Source organism: Archocentrus centrarchus, chromosome 6, assembly GCF_007364275.1.
Source record: "Archocentrus centrarchus isolate MPI-CPG fArcCen1 chromosome 6, fArcCen1, whole genome shotgun sequence".
Lineage (NCBI taxonomy): Eukaryota > Metazoa > Chordata > Actinopteri > Cichliformes > Cichlidae > Archocentrus > Archocentrus centrarchus.
The window spans coordinates 26868265-26889941 of record NC_044351.1 but is presented as its reverse complement, the minus strand read 5'-3'; the positions used below and the strand labels follow the sequence as shown (position 1 = coordinate 26889941).

At 40.5% G+C, this 21677-nt stretch overlaps 1 protein-coding gene across 1 annotated transcript; it reads left to right on the top strand.

Moving 5' to 3' along the window:
- Positions 1-1877: 1877 nt before the first annotated feature.
- Positions 1878-21274, top strand: LOC115782013 (SITS-binding protein-like). The gene is made up of 10 exons (XM_030731982.1): positions 1878-1889; positions 3590-3761; positions 14070-14277; positions 14447-14597; positions 16902-17099; positions 17559-17827; positions 17908-18044; positions 18668-18789; positions 20588-20767; positions 20880-21274. The coding sequence occupies exons 1-10, from the start codon at positions 1878-1880 to the stop codon at positions 21051-21053; spliced, it is 1623 nt and encodes a 540-aa protein (XP_030587842.1). The 3' UTR covers positions 21054-21274.
- Positions 21275-21677: the final 403 nt, after the last annotated feature.

Here is a 21677-nt window from a genome sequence, read left to right as displayed (position 1 = left end):
TTGTAGAATATGAACGGTGTTGCCGTAGCAACCCTCTGAATTTGGACTTTTTTTTCCATTTCAGGCCCAGATAGGTTCTAAACATCAGCCCCAGGGCAGTGCTTGGTCTGTGTACCTGAAATTGTGCATGCTGAAGTAAAATCCTAAGACGTACAAAAAAGTCTCTTGGACCGATAGCCGAAATCCAACAGGAAGCCTGACATGTTCTAATTAAGGTGTCATTTTTGCAGCATTTTTTCACATTTTTCAGGCCTGCTATTTGAATCATCTTCTACTACAGCTTTTCATCCAGTCACACCAAAATGGCTCCAGATCATCTACACAAGTAGCCCATCAAAAGATATTCATGGTTTTGTAGAACATTGAACGGTGTTGCCGTAGCAACCCTCTAAATGTGGGATTTTACTCATATACCACAGTGCACCAAATTGTTACATCTCTGACGTACATTGTCCGATGTGCCTCAAACTTCACAGGCTTAATGGGAGGGTAAGGGAGACTGGACACACCCATCTATCAGCTTTGTTTCACACTCATAACGCCACCTAGTGGTGACATGAAATCAGTAGAATACTGATAACCATTATCCTATGATCATTATAATTTCATTGATGGCTGCGGGCATTACATAGAGCATTGTGATACTTTCATTAGTGGGCACTCACCGACGCCACCTAGTGGAAGCGGGAGACGAACGACGGGAGGTACAGCTAGCCTGCTGAGCCGTCAGCAGCCGGGTGAGCCCACTACTCTCTCGTCTGCGAGAAACTCAGAGCGCGGCTCGGCTGGAGCTTGCCACGGGTCGACGCGCGGCTTCGCTGGAGCGCGCCACGGGTCGACGCGCGCCGGGTGCGAGGGCCCGATATCACCGCTTGCGGTTTTAATTATTATTATTTTTTTTTTTTTTTTTTTATTCAGGCAAATGAATTGGCTTTTGGGGGCTTTATCATATTCAAAAACTCATGAAACTTGGCACATGCGTCACACCTGGTGAAAATTTAAGTATTTTAATGGGCTCGGGCAAGGGCGCGCCCAAATGGCTCGCTAGCGCCCCCTAAACTGGAGCCCCACCGCTGTGTTTCACGTACATGAATGAAACTTCATACACATGTATATCATGTCCAGGCGCACAAAAAATCCTCTTGGAGCCATGCCCTAAACCCAACAGGAAGTCCGCCATTTTGAATTAATTATGCAAATTTGGCGATTTGCAGCCCTCACACTTTTTCTAATAACTCAGAGGTTTTAGACGTTATCATCTTCATATTTGGTTTGTCTAACCTACACCCCCAGGGGAATCTAAATCTCGAAAATGGTGAGTTTTTTGCCAAGGGGGAGGGGTCCTTATGCCCCTTTGAACTTTGATCATTCGCCATGAAATTTTGATTGCCTCTCATTCATACCTACATGATCCAATGTGCATCAAACTTCTCCAGTAGGATGAGGGTGCCCCCCTGAACACATACATATGACAATATTTAATATCAGTCGCAGCGCCACCTAGTGGGAACAGGAAATGTCATATTTTACACTTGGAGGTCCAGCTCCAAGGTGGTTTAGCAGAACCATCTCAAATTTCACCTGGAAAGCCTTAAGAAGTTGGACTTACTGTGTTTTCAAAACTGTGAGTTTTTGACAAAAGGGCGTGACCCTTATGGGACGGCAAAGTTCGATGATTCGCCATGAACACAAAAATGGCTGTAACTCCAAGCCAACTTGCCCAATCTGGCTCAAACTTCAGTGGTGTGATAAGCACCCTGTCCTGAACACACTGATATGCATAAAGTCCATAAACGTTAGAGCGCCGCCTAGTGGCAGCTCGGAATATCTTAAAATAGCAAGTTTTTTGAGTAGCCCCGGAGCTACGTTTTATCTACATGTATGACAATGTACAGGCTCGTGTAACATCCTAAGACGTACAAAAAGTCTCTTGGACCCATACCCCAAACCCTACAGGAAGTCGGCCATCTTCAATTGAAGGTGTCAATTTTTGCCATTTCCACGCCTGCTATTTGAACGAACTTGTCCTAGGGCATTTGACCCAGTGAGACCAAATTTGCTCCACATCATCTAGACAAGTAGCCCATCAAATATTGTGGAAATCTTTAAAAAATATTAAATGGCCTTATCACACCAGGCCATTGAAGTTGGCCTTCGTTTTTCTCCCTCACCACCAAAATTGTTTGTGCACTTGTTCGCACATGCTTTGTCTGATCAGGCTGAAAATTTAATCACTCATGTACACACCCAGGCTGAATCCATAACTACAGATTCAAGACTGTAGGCGCAATAGCGCCCCCTACAGAAGCAAATGAAAATTTGTATGACGTCCACATAATTAGTTTTGCTCTGAAATGCATGAAACTATCTTTCACCATTCCTTACGAAATCCTCATCAATTTGATAAGCCTCCTGCCCTGAACACATTGATATGCATAAAGTCCATAAATGTTACAGCGCCACCTACTGGCAGCTTGAAATATCATAAAATAGCATGTTTTTTAGCTAGCCCCAGAGCTACATTATATCTACAGCTCTGAAATTCTGCACACTCATGTAACATCCTAAGACGTACAAAAAAGTCTCTTGGAGCCATACTGGAAACCCTACAGGAAGTCCAGCATCTTCAATTGAAAGTGTCAGTTTTTGTCAATTTTTGCCATTTTCAGGCCTGCTATTTGAATGAACTCCTCCTAGGGCATTTCAGCCAGTGAGACCAAATTGGCTCCAGATCATCTAGACAAACAGCCCATCAAATATTGTGGAAATCTTGACAAAATATTAAATGGTGTTGTCACACCAAGCCATTGCAGTTGGCTTTCATTTTTCTCAATGGCGACCAAAATTGTTTGGGCACGTGTTCGTACATGCTTTGCCCGATCTGCCTGAAAATGTAATCACTCATGTACACAGCCACTCTGAACCCATAACTATGGATTCAAGGCTATACGTAGCTGCAAGAGCGCCCCCTACAGAAGCAAATGAAATTTTGTATAGCATCCACAAACTTAGTTTCTCGGAAATGTATGAAAATGTGTTTCAACATTCTTGACATCATCCTGATCAAAACAGTCTATCAGACCCATGCCCTATTTTGCATGCTGGAGCCGTGACCCCACCCCCAAATATTCCATTGCGTCTATGCCGAGAGCAAAAGATATCTTTTCCTATAAAAGAATTCAACTTTCTACAGACCTTCTGTACACCATCACGATCACAAGACCTCCGAGTGCGGCACGGGTCGACGAGCGCCACGGGTCGACGCGCAGGGAGTGCGAGGGCCCGATATCACCGCTTGCGGTTTTAATTTTTCTTGTTATTTTGTCAAATATTCATAAAATGTTGGTGTTAGTTTAGAAGTTTGCTTCAGTGTGTTAAAAACAAGAGAAGCTTCATAAACTTAACCCATTTCATTCTTAATTCTGCTCCTATTTTGTTAATGTATGGCTTTTTAAATGCTTGGTGTTTATAAAGTTAATTTAATTAGCTAATTACTGTTTTATATTTCAATGTCTTCTTGAATGTAAAAGTTGCATTCTGGCTTTTTTTGGTTCTATGTGCGACTGCATGCATAACTGTCTTTTTTCAGGACTGCTTCTCCATGACCAACATATCCTGGTATGGGGGTGCCAGTGTTCGGGGTCAGACTTGGCCGATTAATGATCAGAACACCACAATGCAGCCCTTCATCGTCAGTGATCTGAAGGACAATCCCTCTGGGTTCGGCTCTGCCCTAGAACGCTATTTCCTTGGCTCATCGGGTAAGAGGTCGCTGTTGGGATTTACTATAAATCTTCTCTGCACCTATGCTTTTACAACAAGAAAGATATTTTCAGCATGGGATTGGCAGTTTACCACACTTGCTATTGATGCAGGGTTAGAACAAGGACTTTTGAAATCTAACTCCACATGAGCAGGTATACCATGTGTGGTGCAAATCCCAGGGCACAAGGGAAGCCCTGTGGATGTTGCTGTGTTTTCCTGTCCTCTTTAAATGTTTATGTTTGAGCTGAGAAAATGGTCCTGGAGCAGCATCTGTTAAAAAAACACAACTTATTGGATAAGCTTGCTACCCCACAAATATAGTGTAAGATGATGCTGTCTGTGGCATGTCAGTTTATTAATTTAGAGATTAGACTACAAAGGCAATAAAGCCACCTATAGCGTCTTAAATTAACTCTTAGGAATACCAGAGTAATTGTCTTTTGTTTCTATTAAAAGAGCAGTTTGGATGGAGGCCCTGCTGACTCTTATAACTCACCAGGTTATTTTGGGGGTGTTAGATTTTATCCTGGGGGCAAGTGGGGGAGGCAGGGGCTGCTAGCGGATGTGAATGGTTAATATGACTGATGAGGAACGTGTGTGGCGTGAGTGTGTATGTGTGTTTAGCACAAATCTCATGGACTATGGACTCTCAACTTGTCTTTATGTGGTGTTTGGTTTCTGAGCTACTGCTTAAACTAACTAATCTTTGTTCCTGTTAGATTTTGATGCCAAAATTAGATCATTATTATTATTATTATCAGCAGACTGACATTGGTTGAAACAACTTTGCACATTCTCATTTCTACATGTAGGCATCACATGTAAAGCAAATATGTTTAAATTCTGTAAATGTCTGGGTTTGTATTTGCACTCTAAAAGATGAATATGGAACAAAAGATCAACATCTCAGCTTCTCAGGTGTTTACATCTGGATCTGATATGCAAGTCAGAAGATAGCACCCTTTGTCTGAACCTATTTTTCTTATGAGCAAAAGTATTGGAACAGATAAGCTTAAAAAAGATTAAAGTGAATAAAACTTCATATTTAGTTGCAAATCCTTTGCTTGCAGTAACTGCATCAAGCCTGTGACCCCCGACATCACTAAACTTTTGTATTCTTCTTTTGTGATGCTTTTCCAAGCTTTCACTGCAGCCTCTTTGAGTTGTTATTTGTTTTGGGGAGTGACTCCCTTCAGTCTCCTCTTTAGCAGGTAAAATGCTCTATAAGGTTTAAGTCTGAAGATTGAATAGGCCAGTCTAAAACCTCCCACTTCCTGCCTCTGATGGACTCCTTTGTAGTTTTGGCAGTGTGTTTTGGGTCATTATATTTCTGCATGATGAAAGATCTCCCAATCAGTTTGTTTGCATCTTTCTGTAAATTGACAGACAAAATGTTTCTGTAGACTTCAGAGTTCATTGTACTGCTGCCATCATGGGTGGCATCATTAATGAAGATTAATGAGCCCTTCCCAGAAGAAGCCACTCAACCCCAAGCCATGACATTACCTCCACTGTGTTTCATAGATGAGCTTGTATGTTTGGGATCATGAGCAGATCCTTTATTTCTCCAGACTTTAGCCTTTTCATCACCTTAATAAAGGTTAATCTGTCTCATCAGTGTATAAAACTTTGTCCCAGAATCTCTGAGGTCTGTCCCTGTACTTCTTCTGGCCTTCCAAATCTTCTTTCTAATTAGTGGTTTGCATCTTCTGGTGAATCCTCTGTACTTTTGTTCATAAAGCCTTCAGCAAACATTAGATTCAGGTACCTTCACTCCTGCCCTCTGAAGGCTGTTGCTGATGTAAAACAGTTGTTTTAGGGTCTTTCTGTACAGCACTTACAATGTTTCTGTCATCACCTGCTGTTGTTTTCCTTGGTCTACCTGTTTGACATCTGTTACTTAGTACACCAATGATGACTTTCTTCTTCGGGACATTCCAAACAGTTGTACTGGCTATGGCTAATGTTTGTGCAATGGCTCTGATTGATTTTCCATCTTCTCTCAGCTTCACAATTGCTTGTTCTTCACCCATAGACAGATCTCTGGTTTTCATATTGGTTACTCCTCTAACTATTAATGCACAGTCTTCAGACAAAAGGTACTATCTTCTGAAGTGATGGAAACACCTGGAAATAAAAGCTGAGATGTCAGTCTTTTGTCTCATATTGATTTATTTTTATTTATTTATTTTATCAAACCCAAATGTTTTCAGTCTCCAGCAAAATAAAGGAATTGGCCTCACTGTTCCAATGCTTTTGGGGGGGGGGGGGGGGGGGGGGGGGGTGAGTAAATACAAAATTCAAGTGCTAACCTGTCACAGGGAAGGGTGTGACATCACTGGATGAGAGGATCCAAACAATCATCTATAATGACCTCACTGATTGTTAGCACTAGCTTCACTCACATTCATTCGCATACTGATGGAACCACATGTATCCACATATACACACTTACACATTTTGGTATGTTATGTAACAGTGACAGGCTTTGCCAGAGTCACATGACTTAAATCCCTTTTCCACCTTCTGAAAGGATGCCAGTAATTATCTGGACCCCTGTAACCCTTTGTTTCTCTTTTTGGCTTTGCACAGAGCACACACACACACACACACACACACACACACACACACACACACACACACACACACACACACACACACACACACACACACACACACACACAGTCAAAGATGACATGAGATCCCAGTGAGATCAACTGTTTATCTGTTGCCAAGTAACCACTCACAGATACATAGCCCCAAACATAGCAAACTGATGCTCAGCAATGACAATGATGCCTGTTGGAGCATTAAAGGTATATTTAACATGATATCCTGCTTTAAAGTTCAAGGATGTCTTTGTTTGGTCCAGGATTTGCATAATGTGCACATTAGGCCCCAGAGAAAATATTTTTCCATGGTCAAAGACATATTAAAAGTCGCACTTGGCTGCTTTCCTGCTGTTTCTTATAGGTTGGATATATTCCAAACATTCCAACGCTTTGATTTTAGGTTGCCTTCAGATACTGGACATCCATCCTACAGATCACAAGAATCTAACTTTCACATGTTTGCCTTATTTGCAAACAATATAATCTCTCTGATGCCCGTGTGGTAAACTGACACCCTTTCAGTCCATTCACCCAAGAAAAGTTATTTTTGTAGCGTACTCCATATTGCATCACTAACGCTGCAAATAGAAATGTTACATTTGATTAAACTGCAACAAAGAGGCTTTCCTCACTTGCTAAAACTTGGTAAATTTGTGAATTAGCATGCACCTTTGCAAGACAGAGCTTAGATAGAGCTTCAGAGGCAGTCCAGTGATGCAGTGTGTTTTAGCATTAGAACTGACAGCAAATAGCCACCTCCTCAGACCACTACACATATCAAACCCCAGTCCATCCATCCATCCAATCCATCTATCCATTTTCTTTCATTTATAGAATTCAGGGTCACTGGGGGCTGGAACCTATCCCAGCTGTCTTAGGGCAAGATGTGGGGTACTCCCTGGACAGATCAAAAGATAGTCACAGGGCTAACACAGAGAGACACACACTCATTCACATTCACACTTATGCCCAATTTAGACTTACCAGCCAACCCAACTTGCATGTCTTTGGACTGTGGGAGGAAGCCAGGGTACCAAAGAGAATCCATGCAGGTATGACAAGAACAGGCAAACTCCACACAGAAAGGAGAGGAATGCAGTTTATATCCAGTTATGGAGTAATTCCAGTGTGGTAGAGTCACAGTAGTTTGCATGCTGTATTAGTCACTTGCCTTAATTTGCAGTCTTTCTTATTTGTAACACACATCACACATCATATGCATCATATTGGCATGTTAATTTGAATAAATAATTAATGTTATTCTATATAAGCTGCACTAGGCAAAATAACAACACTTTATCCTCATCCAGAAACATCAGGTTATCGGTCTTCATCAGCTGCATTTAGCCTCCTCGTCTGCGCAGCAGCTCAGACGAAAGAATCACGTGAGCTATGGCAGATTAAAATGCAGTGTGATTGTGGCTACACTCAAGGTTATCATAGTGAACCAAAACCAAACTAAAAGTGCAAAAAAAAAAGAAAATCCATTCCAGTTAATTATAATAAAACTAAAAGATAAACATTTGACGAAAGTAAAACTAAGTGTAAAAGTTTGTCATATTGACAAAAAAAAAATACTAAAATAACAATAGCAACAAAGGCTTTGGGATTATGTCATAACTTTGAATTAACTGCCTTCACAGTATTGTGTCTGTATTGTCATGTGCATTCCATTGTGTAAGTTCATGCCATTGACTAATACCTCCCATAAACTTAAAAAATAAGAAAAAACTAGAACTAAATGATTAAAATAAGCCAGAACTGAATTAAAAATGTATTGTAAATAAAAACCATTGAAAAATCAGCTATAAATATTATGATGTGTGGGGATCATAACTGTTTTAGAGTTATGGCTAATAGTAGTGGGACAGGAAACAATTACAGCAGTTTTTATGGAGAAGAAAATCCACATTCATGTGTGGATATCATTATGGGTATTTGTGAGGTTATGCAACTATGTGAAAGTTTAATCAGGAAAAAGTGATTTGTTCCTTTCTTTCTTTTTTTTGGGGGGGGGGGGGGGGGGGTGCATTGAAATGTTTATTCAGCTTTCATGTAAATCAATCAAATCTAAATGAACGCAGCATGAAAAAATTACTTTACAGATTGTCTAGAAATATAAAGAAGTCACATAATATAAAACTTATTCACTCTTTATTAGCATATGTGGCTTTTCACCAGTACTAAAAGTTTCTTCTTAGGATAAGTTGCCCTTAAATCCAGCTGTCCACAGCAAACCATGGTTGGACCAGTGCTGCTCTCAGCAAGACAAGTTAGCTGCAAGTGCACAGTACCCTATGCACTTGTAAACACGTTCACAATGCATTTACAGTGCAGTGATATGGGCTGCACCATTTTTGGACTTACTCTGATGGCTAATGTACTGTAAAGAAGAACTGCTATGCATCACTAGCGCTGAATATGATTTTGGGGTGAAAAAAGGAACTCTAGTGTGTTTGTTTCTTCAAAAAGCAGATTCGGTGAAGGCAGTACTCCAATGGTAATAAAAAAAGTAAAACAACCACCATACGCCTTTCCTTTTTGTTTAATATTATTTGTTATTAATGGACTGACAACACTTTCATCTGAGCTGCCTTCCTGAATCTGCTTTGGAGGAACAAACGAACTGCAGTTTTAATGTAATATTAGGCTTCACGGCTGTTTGAACCCACTGGCCTTTGCATGAGACCTGTCTACACTATCTCTAGTTAGTCAAAGGAGAACATTATAAGTATGGTGGGCAGAATGGAGCTGTGGCTGACATTGCTAACTTAATAGGACTCCTGGGGATGGTTAAAGAGCATGACAGATAGACTGAAATGTAGCGCAAGACAGCAAAGTAAAGCTAGCACACTGTACAGTAATTGTTGATATTAAGCAGAGAATCAAGAAGCGAGGCAAAGAGTAGCAAAGTAAAAAAGAGGCGGAGAAACTGGATGAAAGAGATACAGCATGCCACCATGCAGCTGAGTGACATATGAGAGTGTTTTCAACTTGAGGAACTTATCACAGCCCCACCTGTCTTTATCCATTCAAAAACAACTGGACTAGTAACAACAGATTAGCTATTGCTAAAGTGACATCCTGCATCAAAAACAAAACAATGGAATATTAAGTAGACGATCTCCTACAGCTTAGTCGTACTTTTCCTCAACTAGATGTCCCATGGCTTGACGTGTAAATACTGCACGTGTTCGAAAAGACAGTTATCATGTACTGCCTCTCGGCTTACTGCAATACTGGAGAGAGGTAGAAGTAACAGGAAACTATGTCTCTTTATTTGTGTCCTAAAATAAATAAAATGATCTCATATGCAATTTAATGAGATCTTTAGCAGTAAAGGAAACATAAGAGGCTAGTTTGCTAAAATGATTATGTGAAACACATTCATTTGTAAGCAAAAATCACTATTTATGTCCAATGTGTGTCTAATTAATTCATCCAAACACGGGTATGATTTATGAATTTGAATGCTAGTGTTAGACGATTAGTTTGGGATGCTGGCACACAAATGATTAGTGAATTATTAGCCAGCATTTCTGTCATCAAAAATGGAGGACTTCATTCTTTTATGGCCATGTATGCAAATACTTTATACTGAGAGCAGACAGCCTGGTTGGCTTTCATCAAAATTTCTCCAATTGAAGGTTTGGAACAATCCTGCTAGCTTTTTTAAAAGTGATGTGTTATACTGTATGTGTAACTACTCTGTAACTACCAGCCAGTTATTAATCTTGTGTTTCTAAATAGATTTTTTTTTCTTCATGAAGTGAATGTCACAGAACATACTTTCCACAAGACTCATGGCACTTTATAACAGCTCGTTAAGATATTATACAACTTCTACATCATTTTATTTTCATTTTATCATTAACTTCTCTTTCCTTTACCATAATAATCTGATTATTTTTCCATACTTCTGTCTCTGATTCCATATTTCAAAGTGGGATGATACTTTATTGCTCCAGTTCCTTTCTTGTTTGGTATCTTTAAGGTAACCAGCCAAGCACAAACAAAGAAAAGGGGACAAAAGTCAAGCAATCATCATAGATTTAGATTATTCTTTCAGATAATCAATTTTATCTAATATAACAGAGCTTTATGTTGAAAAGGGAGAGAGCAGTTAAAACAAAAACATATTTCCATTACCCAGTAGGAAGGAAGGAAACCTCCCCAAAGAAAAATGAATAATTATCAACATTTTTTTAATGTAGTTCACCAGTACTCACAGGAAAAGAAGTTCTAAGAAAGCATGAACACATTTGGGGGTTCAAAACAAGTGAATGGGATGTCTTTTATAGGCCTTTCCCAATTGTCTTGAGGTTGCAAAGACTAAATACTAAATACCAACCCAAGATCAAGATGTCAAACGTAGGACACAGGGAGACAAGCTGCTCCAAAACGCTCATCTGTGTTGCTCAATAGGTCACCAGGAGGTCCCTGGGCAGCTGCCCCGAAACCTCGACACTCCCGGACAAGTAAGATGTGAAACACTTCGAGAATGACACCGTTAGCCAGCTGAAGCTTTGTTAAAAGCAAGCTGTCATCTCCTGTATGAGAGAACTACTGAATGAAAATCACCCCCACAAAATTTTCCACAGTTGACCTCCTATACTTTCCATGAAGGGCAAGAAGCAAGTGATAGAAGAAGGGCTTTTTAAATGGAGTGTTAACGCAACATCTTCTGTACTCTTGTGTAGTTACAGTATCAACCTTCTTCACATAGACACGTAACTGGTCTCTGGCTGCTCAGGTCAGCTCCCCTTCCTTTCTTTAATCCTGAACTTTAGGGAACTTTTTGTTTAAGTGAGAATTTCCTAATATGAGTTAAACAGTTTGCTAACTTCAACACTGAAGCCAAACAAAATGTATTACATCAGCTATCACTAGCTTTTGGGGGTTTGTCTAATCTAATCTGTTGGTAGTGAAAAGGACACATTTGCAATGTTTGTACAGAACACAGTGTCTCACCCTTGGAACAATAAAACTGATTGATGATAGGAGTCGAGCAGAGAGAGTCTCTTTAGTGTTTCATTATTTCTTCAATAAGTGGGATTGGAAATTTACTACCATGGCAATATCCCAGTTTTGTGGCCATCAGTTTCTTGAGGTCGGGCACAGAAACTAAATTTCCATTGTTAAAGAAGTGCATTCCTAACACACACAAACTCAAACACGCACACACAGAGTTAGTGTTTGAATGCACAGTTTTTGCACAGTTGTCATAAAATAGGGTAGAAATATGACAGGTAAAGGAGTGCAGTTCATCTGGTCTGCAGCAGCAGGGAGTCAGACAGTAGCATTTTCCTTCAGACCAGCCACCCTCCAAGAGCTCAGACACCAACCACACTGAGACCTTACTGATCCCGGTGAAGGTGCACAGGGTCACCTCTGCTTGTATTGTTTTTCTTGGAAGGTTGCAGTTTCACATGTGAGATCATCCATGTATGTACACATATATCTAATGTTTTTTTTTTATTTTTTTGTATTTTTGCTCAACAGCTACAAAACTGAGGAATGTGTGTCAAATCAATCCAATCTGCACAGCAAACTTGTGACATTTTTACATTAACTGATGCTTTAAAGGCGAGAGGATACTTTCTGTCAGGCATAAAATTTCACTTTTTGAGAACTAGTAAAAAAAATTTATGGGAAGCCTGGAATTTTTAAGAAGTTGCTTTAAAAATAGGGTCCAACCTTTATCTCCTGGGCACCCTACTATGGGAGTAACTTAAGACTTGTTCACTTTCTTTAAAATGGCAATAAATCTGCAAACAGATGTGATGCATGTCTGTATCTTACAGAGCATAACAAAAAGGATTAGAAGTTTGTTTTTTAAATAAGAAGTTCACTGACAGGAAAAAGGCATACTGGTGCACACGAAGTGCTTTGCATAAAATTTCATAAACACATACTTTAAAAAATGTTCATTTAATCCGAGATGGAATAACAGGTACAGCAGTTTAGGATCAGATTGCCTCATTTCCTTGAAGCTCTGCTGTGTCATTTCCAATAAAAAATAAATATGACCCCAGAAGTCATGCTTGCAAATTCAATTCCACTTTCCACCCTGTATGCATTTTAGTAAAAGCCACTGTTTGCAGCTTGATCTCCGCATTAGTCTACGAGGCTGCCTGGTGTCTGGAGTAGTCCTTTTGTGTCTGTTTCCACTGCCTGCTTTCCACTTCCATCCTTTCATAAATCTACAACATTTTCTCCACTAACCACTTTATATAGCACTGTGCAGTCTTTTTTTTTAGCACCCTTGCTTTATTAAAATTTACATTTTTCAATTGCATCCATTCCACTCCTTTATTATTTAAAACATTTGTTTTAAATAATAAAGATATGATAACCCCTATCATAAATATTTCCTAAATAAAATCTACCTTTATCTGCCATTTATAAATTTGTAACAAACAGGTGGATGTTGACTTAATACCTTGTGAGAGGCAGCTGAGGTGTTACAAGTATCTCTTTGACATTATCCATTGCAAACACGTGGGAATTACCCTGAGGTTGAAGGCTGCTCACAAGGCTTTTAAATACTGATCTCTGAAACCATTAATCTGATTATAAACCGGTACATGAGTATCCTGCCTGCTCTGGGTCCCTGCTTCCATGAGAAAACAGTAAGCCCATTGAAACTAGAGAGAGCAGCTGAAATGAGCCGAGGCTTCTCAGACTGTCTAATCTGTTCATTGATTGCATACAAATCTCAAATCCCAATTTGGTTACTTTGAGCAGCTTTTGCAAAATCTCACTACGAGGTCAGAGTCTGTCTTAATAGCTCAGATTGGCCTTGCTTTTGCTGGCCTTAGCTGGGATAGAACCGTAGCCGAGCAGAGCACAGAGGAATTGAAGGTTGTTAAAGCTGGGAGGGAGAAGGTGGGAGTCAGGTTAGGGGAGAAGTGGTGAGGGTTAGGGTAACCTGAGAGGGACAGGGCATTCCTTGCAGGGCAACTACATCTGCAGACACAATTTTCAGCTACACATACTCTTATCATTGCGCATGGCCTCTGACAGGCTGTATATACATACAGTAGGAGAAATCTAAAGAGGTTCTCTTATCTGAAGGCTTTTAGGAGGATAAAATTGACAAATTTAATTTCAAGTGTTCTTCTTGTTGGTTTTGTCATTAAGAGAGGGGAATAAGAGATGCAGGGGGCTTGTTTTTCCAAAGCAAGCCTAAACGAAAATGAACAAATAAAAAGATTTATATTTTACTCTTAGTGTCACTTTCCAGGCTACCTGAATCTCATTTCACTGGTCTGCAGTGTAACCTGCCTACTTAGAGGTTGCCAGCAGTCATAGGGTAAACTCATCCACCCGTGTGCTGCTATATCTCATTCTGGGGAGTGTTTTTCTTACATCTGAGTGGAGCAATATCAGCTGACACAGGCTACACTCTACCTCCCATAACACTCCATCCATCATACTCATACTGGTCTCAGTAATACTCATGCACTATGTCATATAAGTGGAATCTGCAATGGACCATCTTATTTGCACTGATCTCTACCTCTTTAACTGTTTGAATTACCTGACTATTCTTTTGCATCGATGTAAGACCTGGACCGTAACTTTATATTATGTCTGTTTATTTGACTCCCTAGGGCAAGATTTGGTTGGATAAGCATAATGTAAGCTAACGACCTGCACCCGTTCCTGTCTGCTTCCCCCATAATGCAGGTGTCGCAGTGCTTGTTTCTCCTGATATTCCCCTGCAGCTTGGGCTGGACAGCAGACAGCAGTTCTGCCTGCAGTCACTTCCAAGTATGGAGCGGCTCCCTCTGCAGTACACTGTGTGTGTGGCCCACAGTGTAAAAGCTGCTCACCAGGAAGCAGTGCAGCAGCTCTCCGAGCACAGCAGGGAGTTGCCCAACATGAAAGCACTGCGGTTAGTTCAGTTTAGATTTAGATTAGACGAGATGAAAATTTCTCTCTGCTTCATTTCTGGCTATCATAACAGTGGCGCACTGGTGTGGTTGGTAAGCACTGACTGAAACTTTAGTGAGCCATAAACTGTGCTTAACTAGTCCTGTGTGATTCCTCTGTGTGCGCTGCAGGCTGCCATTCTGGAAGCTGCTCGCCAACATGGATTCGGGGCCGAAGGTGGAGAGGGAGATGAGGACTTTCTCGAATCGTCTGAAGAGACACCAGCTGGGGGAGGGAGTCATCAGCCTCAATGAACATTCCACCACCCTCCTCTCTGATATGGTACACGATACAGACACACACTGGCTACTGAACTGTGCTGTGTGTTCTCCCAGCCTTTAAAGTCTTTCACAACTAAAATTCACAGAGTTGAGTTTCAGTTGTAAAAATATTTTTTCAGAGGCAGGCCCAATCTGGGTAGGACAAAAATCTCACTGGTTAAATTGCACCTTGAACATACAGAACCCAAGATTTACAAGTTCAAGTTAAGTTAAAGTTTAAGGTGATTTTTTTTTTTAAATAAAAAATAACCCTGTCTCTTTAACTTACTACCACGCTACAAAAGTGCCTCTTTTAATGTTAATTTTGGTCTCCACCCACACAGCTCCCTTCAATCAAATTAAAATATTTCTCTCTCCCTATCTGCTAATTGGCATCCCAACTGGCATCTGTTTTTATCCAATTGTATTTAGCTTAAAATTTTATTTATACATCAAAAAACATTACAAGTATCCACATGGTGTTGACCGTATAGCTACATAGAGGGGGCATGCTTGCATTATGACCAGTTGTTGTAGTCTGTTGATACAAGGTCCTGAAATGAGAAGCCACTTTATGGAGCTTCTATTTTCAGCACTTCTCTTCCTTTACTACTGAAGTATATATTAATGCAGCCAATAGAATGATGCATATCATCCTTTCTTCTTTCATCTATTTCATCAACAGTGTAGCTGCAGATTTTCATAATCCACTTCTTTAACCGTGGAGGCAGTAAAGCTGGTGAGGGTTCACTGGTCAGAGGCCCGCAACTGGTCAGGGATAGAGATGAAAGCGTTTTCTTAAGTGGATCTCCAGAGCACTAGAGGCAGGGCACAAGGGAGGGTTCAGTGAAAAGTTGCAACAATACAGACTAGGGCTTTTTGCCTTTATGTAGAAACATGCAGGACATATTTTCAGCACACTTTGTGATTTTAAAGCTTGTAAATGTGATACGCCATCATCACATGTTTTCAGATATTTTTGACCTTTTTATTGATACACTTGTCCATAGCTAGTGTGCTTTTATTAAAGATATCTTTTTCTGTACATTGCAATACCAGCAATTTTTTTTATTATTGTTTCACATTCATCCAGTTCCTTTCCTTGAATGTTATTGCAAACTGCCCAGAAACAACACCACTGGACTACAGTCAAGTGAATCTATGTCAACACCTGGTGATGTTCCATTACAAAACAAATATAGTTGAGAGAAGACAAACAGAGCCTCTACTAATAGATATTAGGTTGCTTTGAGTGTGGTAACTGTAGGATGGCAAAGAATTGGGTGTGTTGAGATTTGAAGGGACCTCAGCCAACTGGAGCAAATGATCCCAGCTCGATGCTGAAATATGACCTGGGCTGTACAGCAAAAGAGAAGGCAGTCCATCAGTCCATAATAGGTCATCTTCAGGCATCTCTTTATGTACATGTACAATGGTAATGTTCCCATTACATGTTCAGGTGTGAAAGGACAGAAAGACAAGGAGAAAATATGAAGAATAATAAATGATAGATGCCTTTATTTGGTGAACAAGAGTTTCCTCCATCCAGAACCTCTAGTTTTCTGGTACATCAAAGATATTAACCACCAGTTCTGTTGGTGCTACATCACCCTGTTCCCCTCCATCACTTCTATGAAGAGCCAGTTAAGCCTACAGTCCTGCATGGAAACTTATGGAATTGAATTTGTCCACAGAGTGTAAGGCTGCATAGAAGTGTGACTGGCAACGATGATCCTCCCTCACTCGAGTTTTATAAGTGTTCATAAATTATCAGTCAGACTACGAACTTTTATTTTGCAGTTTTCATTTTACTGTGCAAGGACTTGCAGGCATTGAACAGACTGGGGTATTAATAAGTTTGCCTAGCTTCTAAGTTCATTACAGAGACAATAAGTGAAGTAACGTTTTTATAATTTTAAAAAAACAGCTCAGAATCTGACTCATTATTTCATCTTCTTTGTATTTTACTTTTTTCTGGGTAAAAAAGAAGAAGTAATGAATGATTACCAAAAAAAAAAAAAAAAAACCTTCTAAAAAAGATTACACAATATGATCTAATCTACCCTTTCTTCCCCCAGCAACTTCATATCCTGGGGCCAGTCTTCATATTCTTAAGAAGTTTTGTTCCACAGTTATATAATGCAAAATCTCTGTTTGACTCTTAACATGTAAATCCCAAAGGATTATAACGTATGCCAAATGGTTCTGGCAGAGGTTATATTGTATTGTCACAGCTACAAGTCTGCAAAGCAGTTTTAATAAGAAGTATGTTCATAGCACCATTTAACTATTGATGCTCAGCATTGTTGTTTCTGTCTCTCTGCAGGACCATGACTACCTCAACAGCAGGAAAAGGGGGATGTCCAAGAGACTGACCAGGGACCTCCCACTTGTCAAGCTTCTTAACATTTCCATCACCCTGTCCCCTTTCCTGGGTGTGGACACCACACAGTTCCACACCTCCCTTATTGATGGCACTGAGGCCTACTGGCTCAGTCTCCCTTCAGCCCCTCAGGGACAGCTGGTGAGGCGTGAGAGGCACACACTATCATGCTGTAAACCCCTTAGCTGCGTGTACTCCACATTTGAACTTTTGTAGCTGAGGTTTATGTGTTTTCATTTTGTTTGTTGTTGTTGTGGAACAGAGTTTTAAAAAGCCTCCATGTTCTCATTTCATGTTAAGTGCAGTTTTTCCTGACAGTGAACTCTCCTCAACCTACTAGAACACTTTATTCAATCAAACATGAAACCAGACAGAGATTTGGGGATATTTTCCTCTGGCACTGCAGGCTCTCTCTATTCATCAGTCCCAGTTTGATAAAAAGCAGAGCAATGCAAATGCAATATGGACAAATCCAGGAAATCTATAATTGCAACAGCAGTTGCACTGTGGTTTATAATCACTCAGTTATCCATAGAGAAAATAATAGCAGTGTAAAATAAACTCCAATTAGAATGCAGTTGCCTCTGTCCCTCCATCCAGATTCCTGTGATGAGCCAGTGGCGAGGAAAGTTCTGTGTAAAGCTGAACATCACAAATCCAGGAGCAGTGAGCTGGTTCCTGGACAGAGTAGGAGCCCTACAGGCCCATTTAGGGATGGAGTACATCATGCTGGAAGGGGGCGAGGGGAATCTGTTTGAGGAGCAGGCACTTCGGCCACCTCAGTCTCTGGGTGGAGACAGTTACATCAGCCTGCTGGCTGACCTGGCCACCAGGATAGGAGATTCCACCATTATGACTGCAGGGACACGGTAATCTGTCAAAGAACTGACATTGGCATTGCTCCCTGTAAGGCACACTCATGTTTATTATGAGGTTTTCTGTATCTCAGGTCGAGCCACAAGCCCCTCTTTGTGAAGATGACCCCCCTGCAGTCTGATTGGAGCCCAATGGGCCTTAAGGCTATCATTCCCAACCTGATGCACCACACTTTGCTGGGATACAACTTCCTCATTCCTGATGCAGTAGGTAATACCACAGCCTATGGGTCCCTTTTTTTAATATAATGATATATCATATAATGATATTTTTGCCTTTTTGTGAAAACTAGAAAACAGCCATTGATTTGTGTGGCTTTGGCAAAGTTGTGTTTTTGGTGTCTGACACAAAAATACAATGTATTCTTGTGACATTCAAAATTTTTCTGATGGTGCCTCACAGCCAGTCAGAAAGCCGATGTCTCTGAAAAAAAAAGTACTTTGAAGTGGGGAAAAATGGAAGCTGTCAGTAGTAGCACAGAGAAACTAAAGAGGCCTCATATAATTGTATTCAGACTATCATGAAACATTTCAAACTGTTAATTTAATAAACACCATCCATTACTGAAGTAGGTGTGAGAGTTGTATAAGGATTTGTCTAATATAATGTTGTAGCTTACACTGGCTAACAAAATGCCACTAATTAATATAAATCAGATCCAAAATGATAAATTTATCTTTTTTTTTAAAAAAAATTGTCCAAAATAGAGAAAACATAGCAACTTACATGATGTGTTTTCTCTCTTTCTTTGTTTTTTTTTGTAAATGTACAAATTTAATGTATCAAATACCCACTGTTAATTGCTTTGTGATTTTTTCCCTGCCTCTGTGCAGGTGGCTCCCTGTCTGGAGACCTGGTCACAGATGATGAGTTGTTCATCCGCTGGCTGGAGATTGCAGCCTTTCTTCCTGTTATGAGCTTCCACACACCACCCTGGATCTTTGGAGAGGACCAGGTATATAACCAGTCGCCTCATGTAGCCACCCGACAAACTGAGTTGGCTGCCATTATAGCTGTGTCATCCACATTGGTGACAACCTAGTAGGTTCACATTCTTTTCCCGACTTGTTAACCAGATTTTCACTTGTGACAATTTACTGTAGAGAGATCAAGTGTAGTGAGGTGTGAATGCTGCCAATTAGATGTTCTAAAAGGGAGTGCAAGATTATCCTCTCTCCCCCCCTGCTGCTGATGAAAAAAGGGACATTAGAGAAGTGGTTCATTGACCCAGCAGCCACCCCCTCAATTTTGAGGGTCAGCGCTGAGAAGTTCCCACCGATGCTTTTGCAGAAGAGCTAGAGGACTGCTGAGACCCGATCTATCAAAACTCAGATCTGACTCTCTCCTCAGCAGGAGGGGCAGGACTGAACCCCATGTCCCTCTCCGTGGGAAATTAGGAACATGCTATTCACTGTGCACAGCAGGAAAACAAAGCCTAAAGTCTCTGATGACAGGTATTGATACTTTTGACAATGTGGTACCAGAGCTCAGGTTCCTGAACAAAAAACGCTTTATGCTTCTTCAGAGGAAGAAGGGTAATGCCCCCCACCCCCAAACCCCCACCCTAAACTCTCTTCCCCTTCCCTTCCCGCCTTTCCTCATCTCATTCACCTGTGGTTAGGAGTCCATCTGGTTTGAATTACAATCTCTATTCTAGATTTATGGCTCACTCTCACTCTCACTCTCAAGGGCCACTTCAGCAGGAATGATAATGAATTTGAGGACAAGTCTTGGAAAAATACTTTATTGTGGCAATTAAGATTTCCATGAGTAATTGACAAGTGTGACATGGTGGGAGTGATCAAATGAAAATTTTCCACTAGGAGAGGACTAAAGCAGCAAAATATATTAGTTGTGACTTGTGTTGCGTGACAAAGATTAAAATAGGCCTTTTGGATAGCAAGGCATTTGACAGCAGCAATGTTTTCCATTTTGGTCTCTTGCGTGGTCTTCAGTTTATAAACCCAGATGAGGAGATATTTTAGTGGAGATAGACTGCTGCATTGCACTTGATAAATTACTCTTTTATGAACGTTTTACAGTATTTTTAAATTTGTTGCACCTTTATTTCCAGAATGTGAAAGACTACAGTCGGTCACAGACAGGTCACGGCAGCATATAGGTTGGAGTCGAATAGCAGCAAAACCTCAAAGCCACACATATGCCTGGCTTCTCAATTAGGGAAAGATTCACTCAAACCAGTGCTCATTCCTACAAATGGTCTTAATCCCAAGTCATAAAAATACATTTTTTATAGAGGCGGTCAAGTTTTGTTTTTGTCGTGAGACTCTGAAGAGGATGTGACCCTTCCAGGAATGCTGAAGTCGTTTGGGCAAAAGGAGACAACAGAGCCTTTGGCAGAGTTAAAACCCACTAAGTCAACAGTGGGTGACTGTTGAGTTCCGTCTGCATGTCTGGGTGCAGAGATGGCACAAATGTCCTTAGCAGACCTCACTGTCAATATTTTTCTTGTACTGAAATCCTTGTGGTGGATGATTTAGTTTAGGAAAGCGCTTTTTTTGTCCCTGGTTTCAGTTTCTCCGTTGGTCCAGATTTCTTGAAAATATATTTGGATGAATAACAGGCTAAGTGGTTCTGAATGACAATACAGCCCAACAAATAGGCAGTGATCACTTTTATGAGCCAGTTTCTTTAATTAAGTCATTATAATCCTAATTGTTTCCAATTGTTTTGTTTTTTTTTAACTGTAACCCACAATAAAATTATCCTCTTATTCCACTGGTTATCCGTAGGTGCTAAACCTAACTAGGAAATACCTAGCAAGGCACCAGAGGGATGTGGTACCACTGATTGAAAAGTATGCAGAGGAGTGGCAGATGACAGGAAACCCCATCTATCGGCCCATGTGGTGGCTCAGTCCCACTGACCCCATGACCTTCACCATCAATGACCAGTTCCTCATTGGAGATGAGGTGAGTTAGTGGAGCTAATATACTTGGCGTGCTTTGGCCACTTCAGCCATAACCTGATGTCTTGCATGTGCAGTTTCCCTTACACACAGCATATGTGTACATGTATTTTCAGGTCCTAGTGGCACCTGTGGTGGAGAAGGGGGCAGTGCAGAGGGATATATATTTACCTGATGGAGGCTTTCAATGGCAGGACAGTCAGAACGCACAGGTGTTCGATGGAGGGACGTTTCTACAGGACTACCCTGTGCCCCTGACGGAGGTGGCTGTTTTCTTACGGAGAAGCTGACTCGGATAATCGATCCACTGAGTCATGTGATTTATCCTGTTACTGTTTTTAATCAAATTCTTTTTTTTTTTTAAGTACTTGTGCTGTTCTTAACTTGCACTTTTCTACTAAAGACCATTGACCCTGCCTCAAGCGCTGTCTTGAGACAATTTGTAGAAAAACTTTTTTTATACTTGCACTTTACAGTTCAAAATAATTTGTATTTTTTTTTCTTTGATGTCATTTGTCTTCTTTTTTTTTTAAATGCTGATTGGTTTTACCTCTTGGTGATTTGTTTCTGGACTTTTTCATCCATTCTGCTGCTTTTTTTTTTTTTTTTTTTCCTTTTTTAATGGTTCCAGAGAAGTATGTGTGTTTACATACTGCATTTCTACAGTCTTTAAATTTGTAGCTGCTGCTGGCTCTCTTCACAAGGAGGAACAAAGCAAGCTCCTTGTTTGCTTAAAAGAATCTGAATTTCTCAAGAAGACCAAATGAAGATACAGAAAGACAAGGAAGACGGTTAAAAGGGCTTTTCAAGAGAAATGCTTACTGGCAGGAAATTAGGTCACAGGAAGCTACATACAAGCACCATGGTACCATATGTTTTGCTCACTCAATGGAAAGGCTTTTACTTGAACTCAT

Bases quoted from the DNA above. Each gene is read 5' to 3' on its own strand.
- LOC115782013 (XM_030731982.1), top strand. The intron at 17,100-17,558 runs GTGAGGCGTGAG...CCCTCCATCCAG, and splicing joins CAGCCCCTCAGGGACAGCTG to ATTCCTGTGATGAGCCAGTG. The intron at 18,790-20,587 runs GTATATAACCAG...GGTTATCCGTAG, and splicing joins GGATCTTTGGAGAGGACCAG to GTGCTAAACCTAACTAGGAA.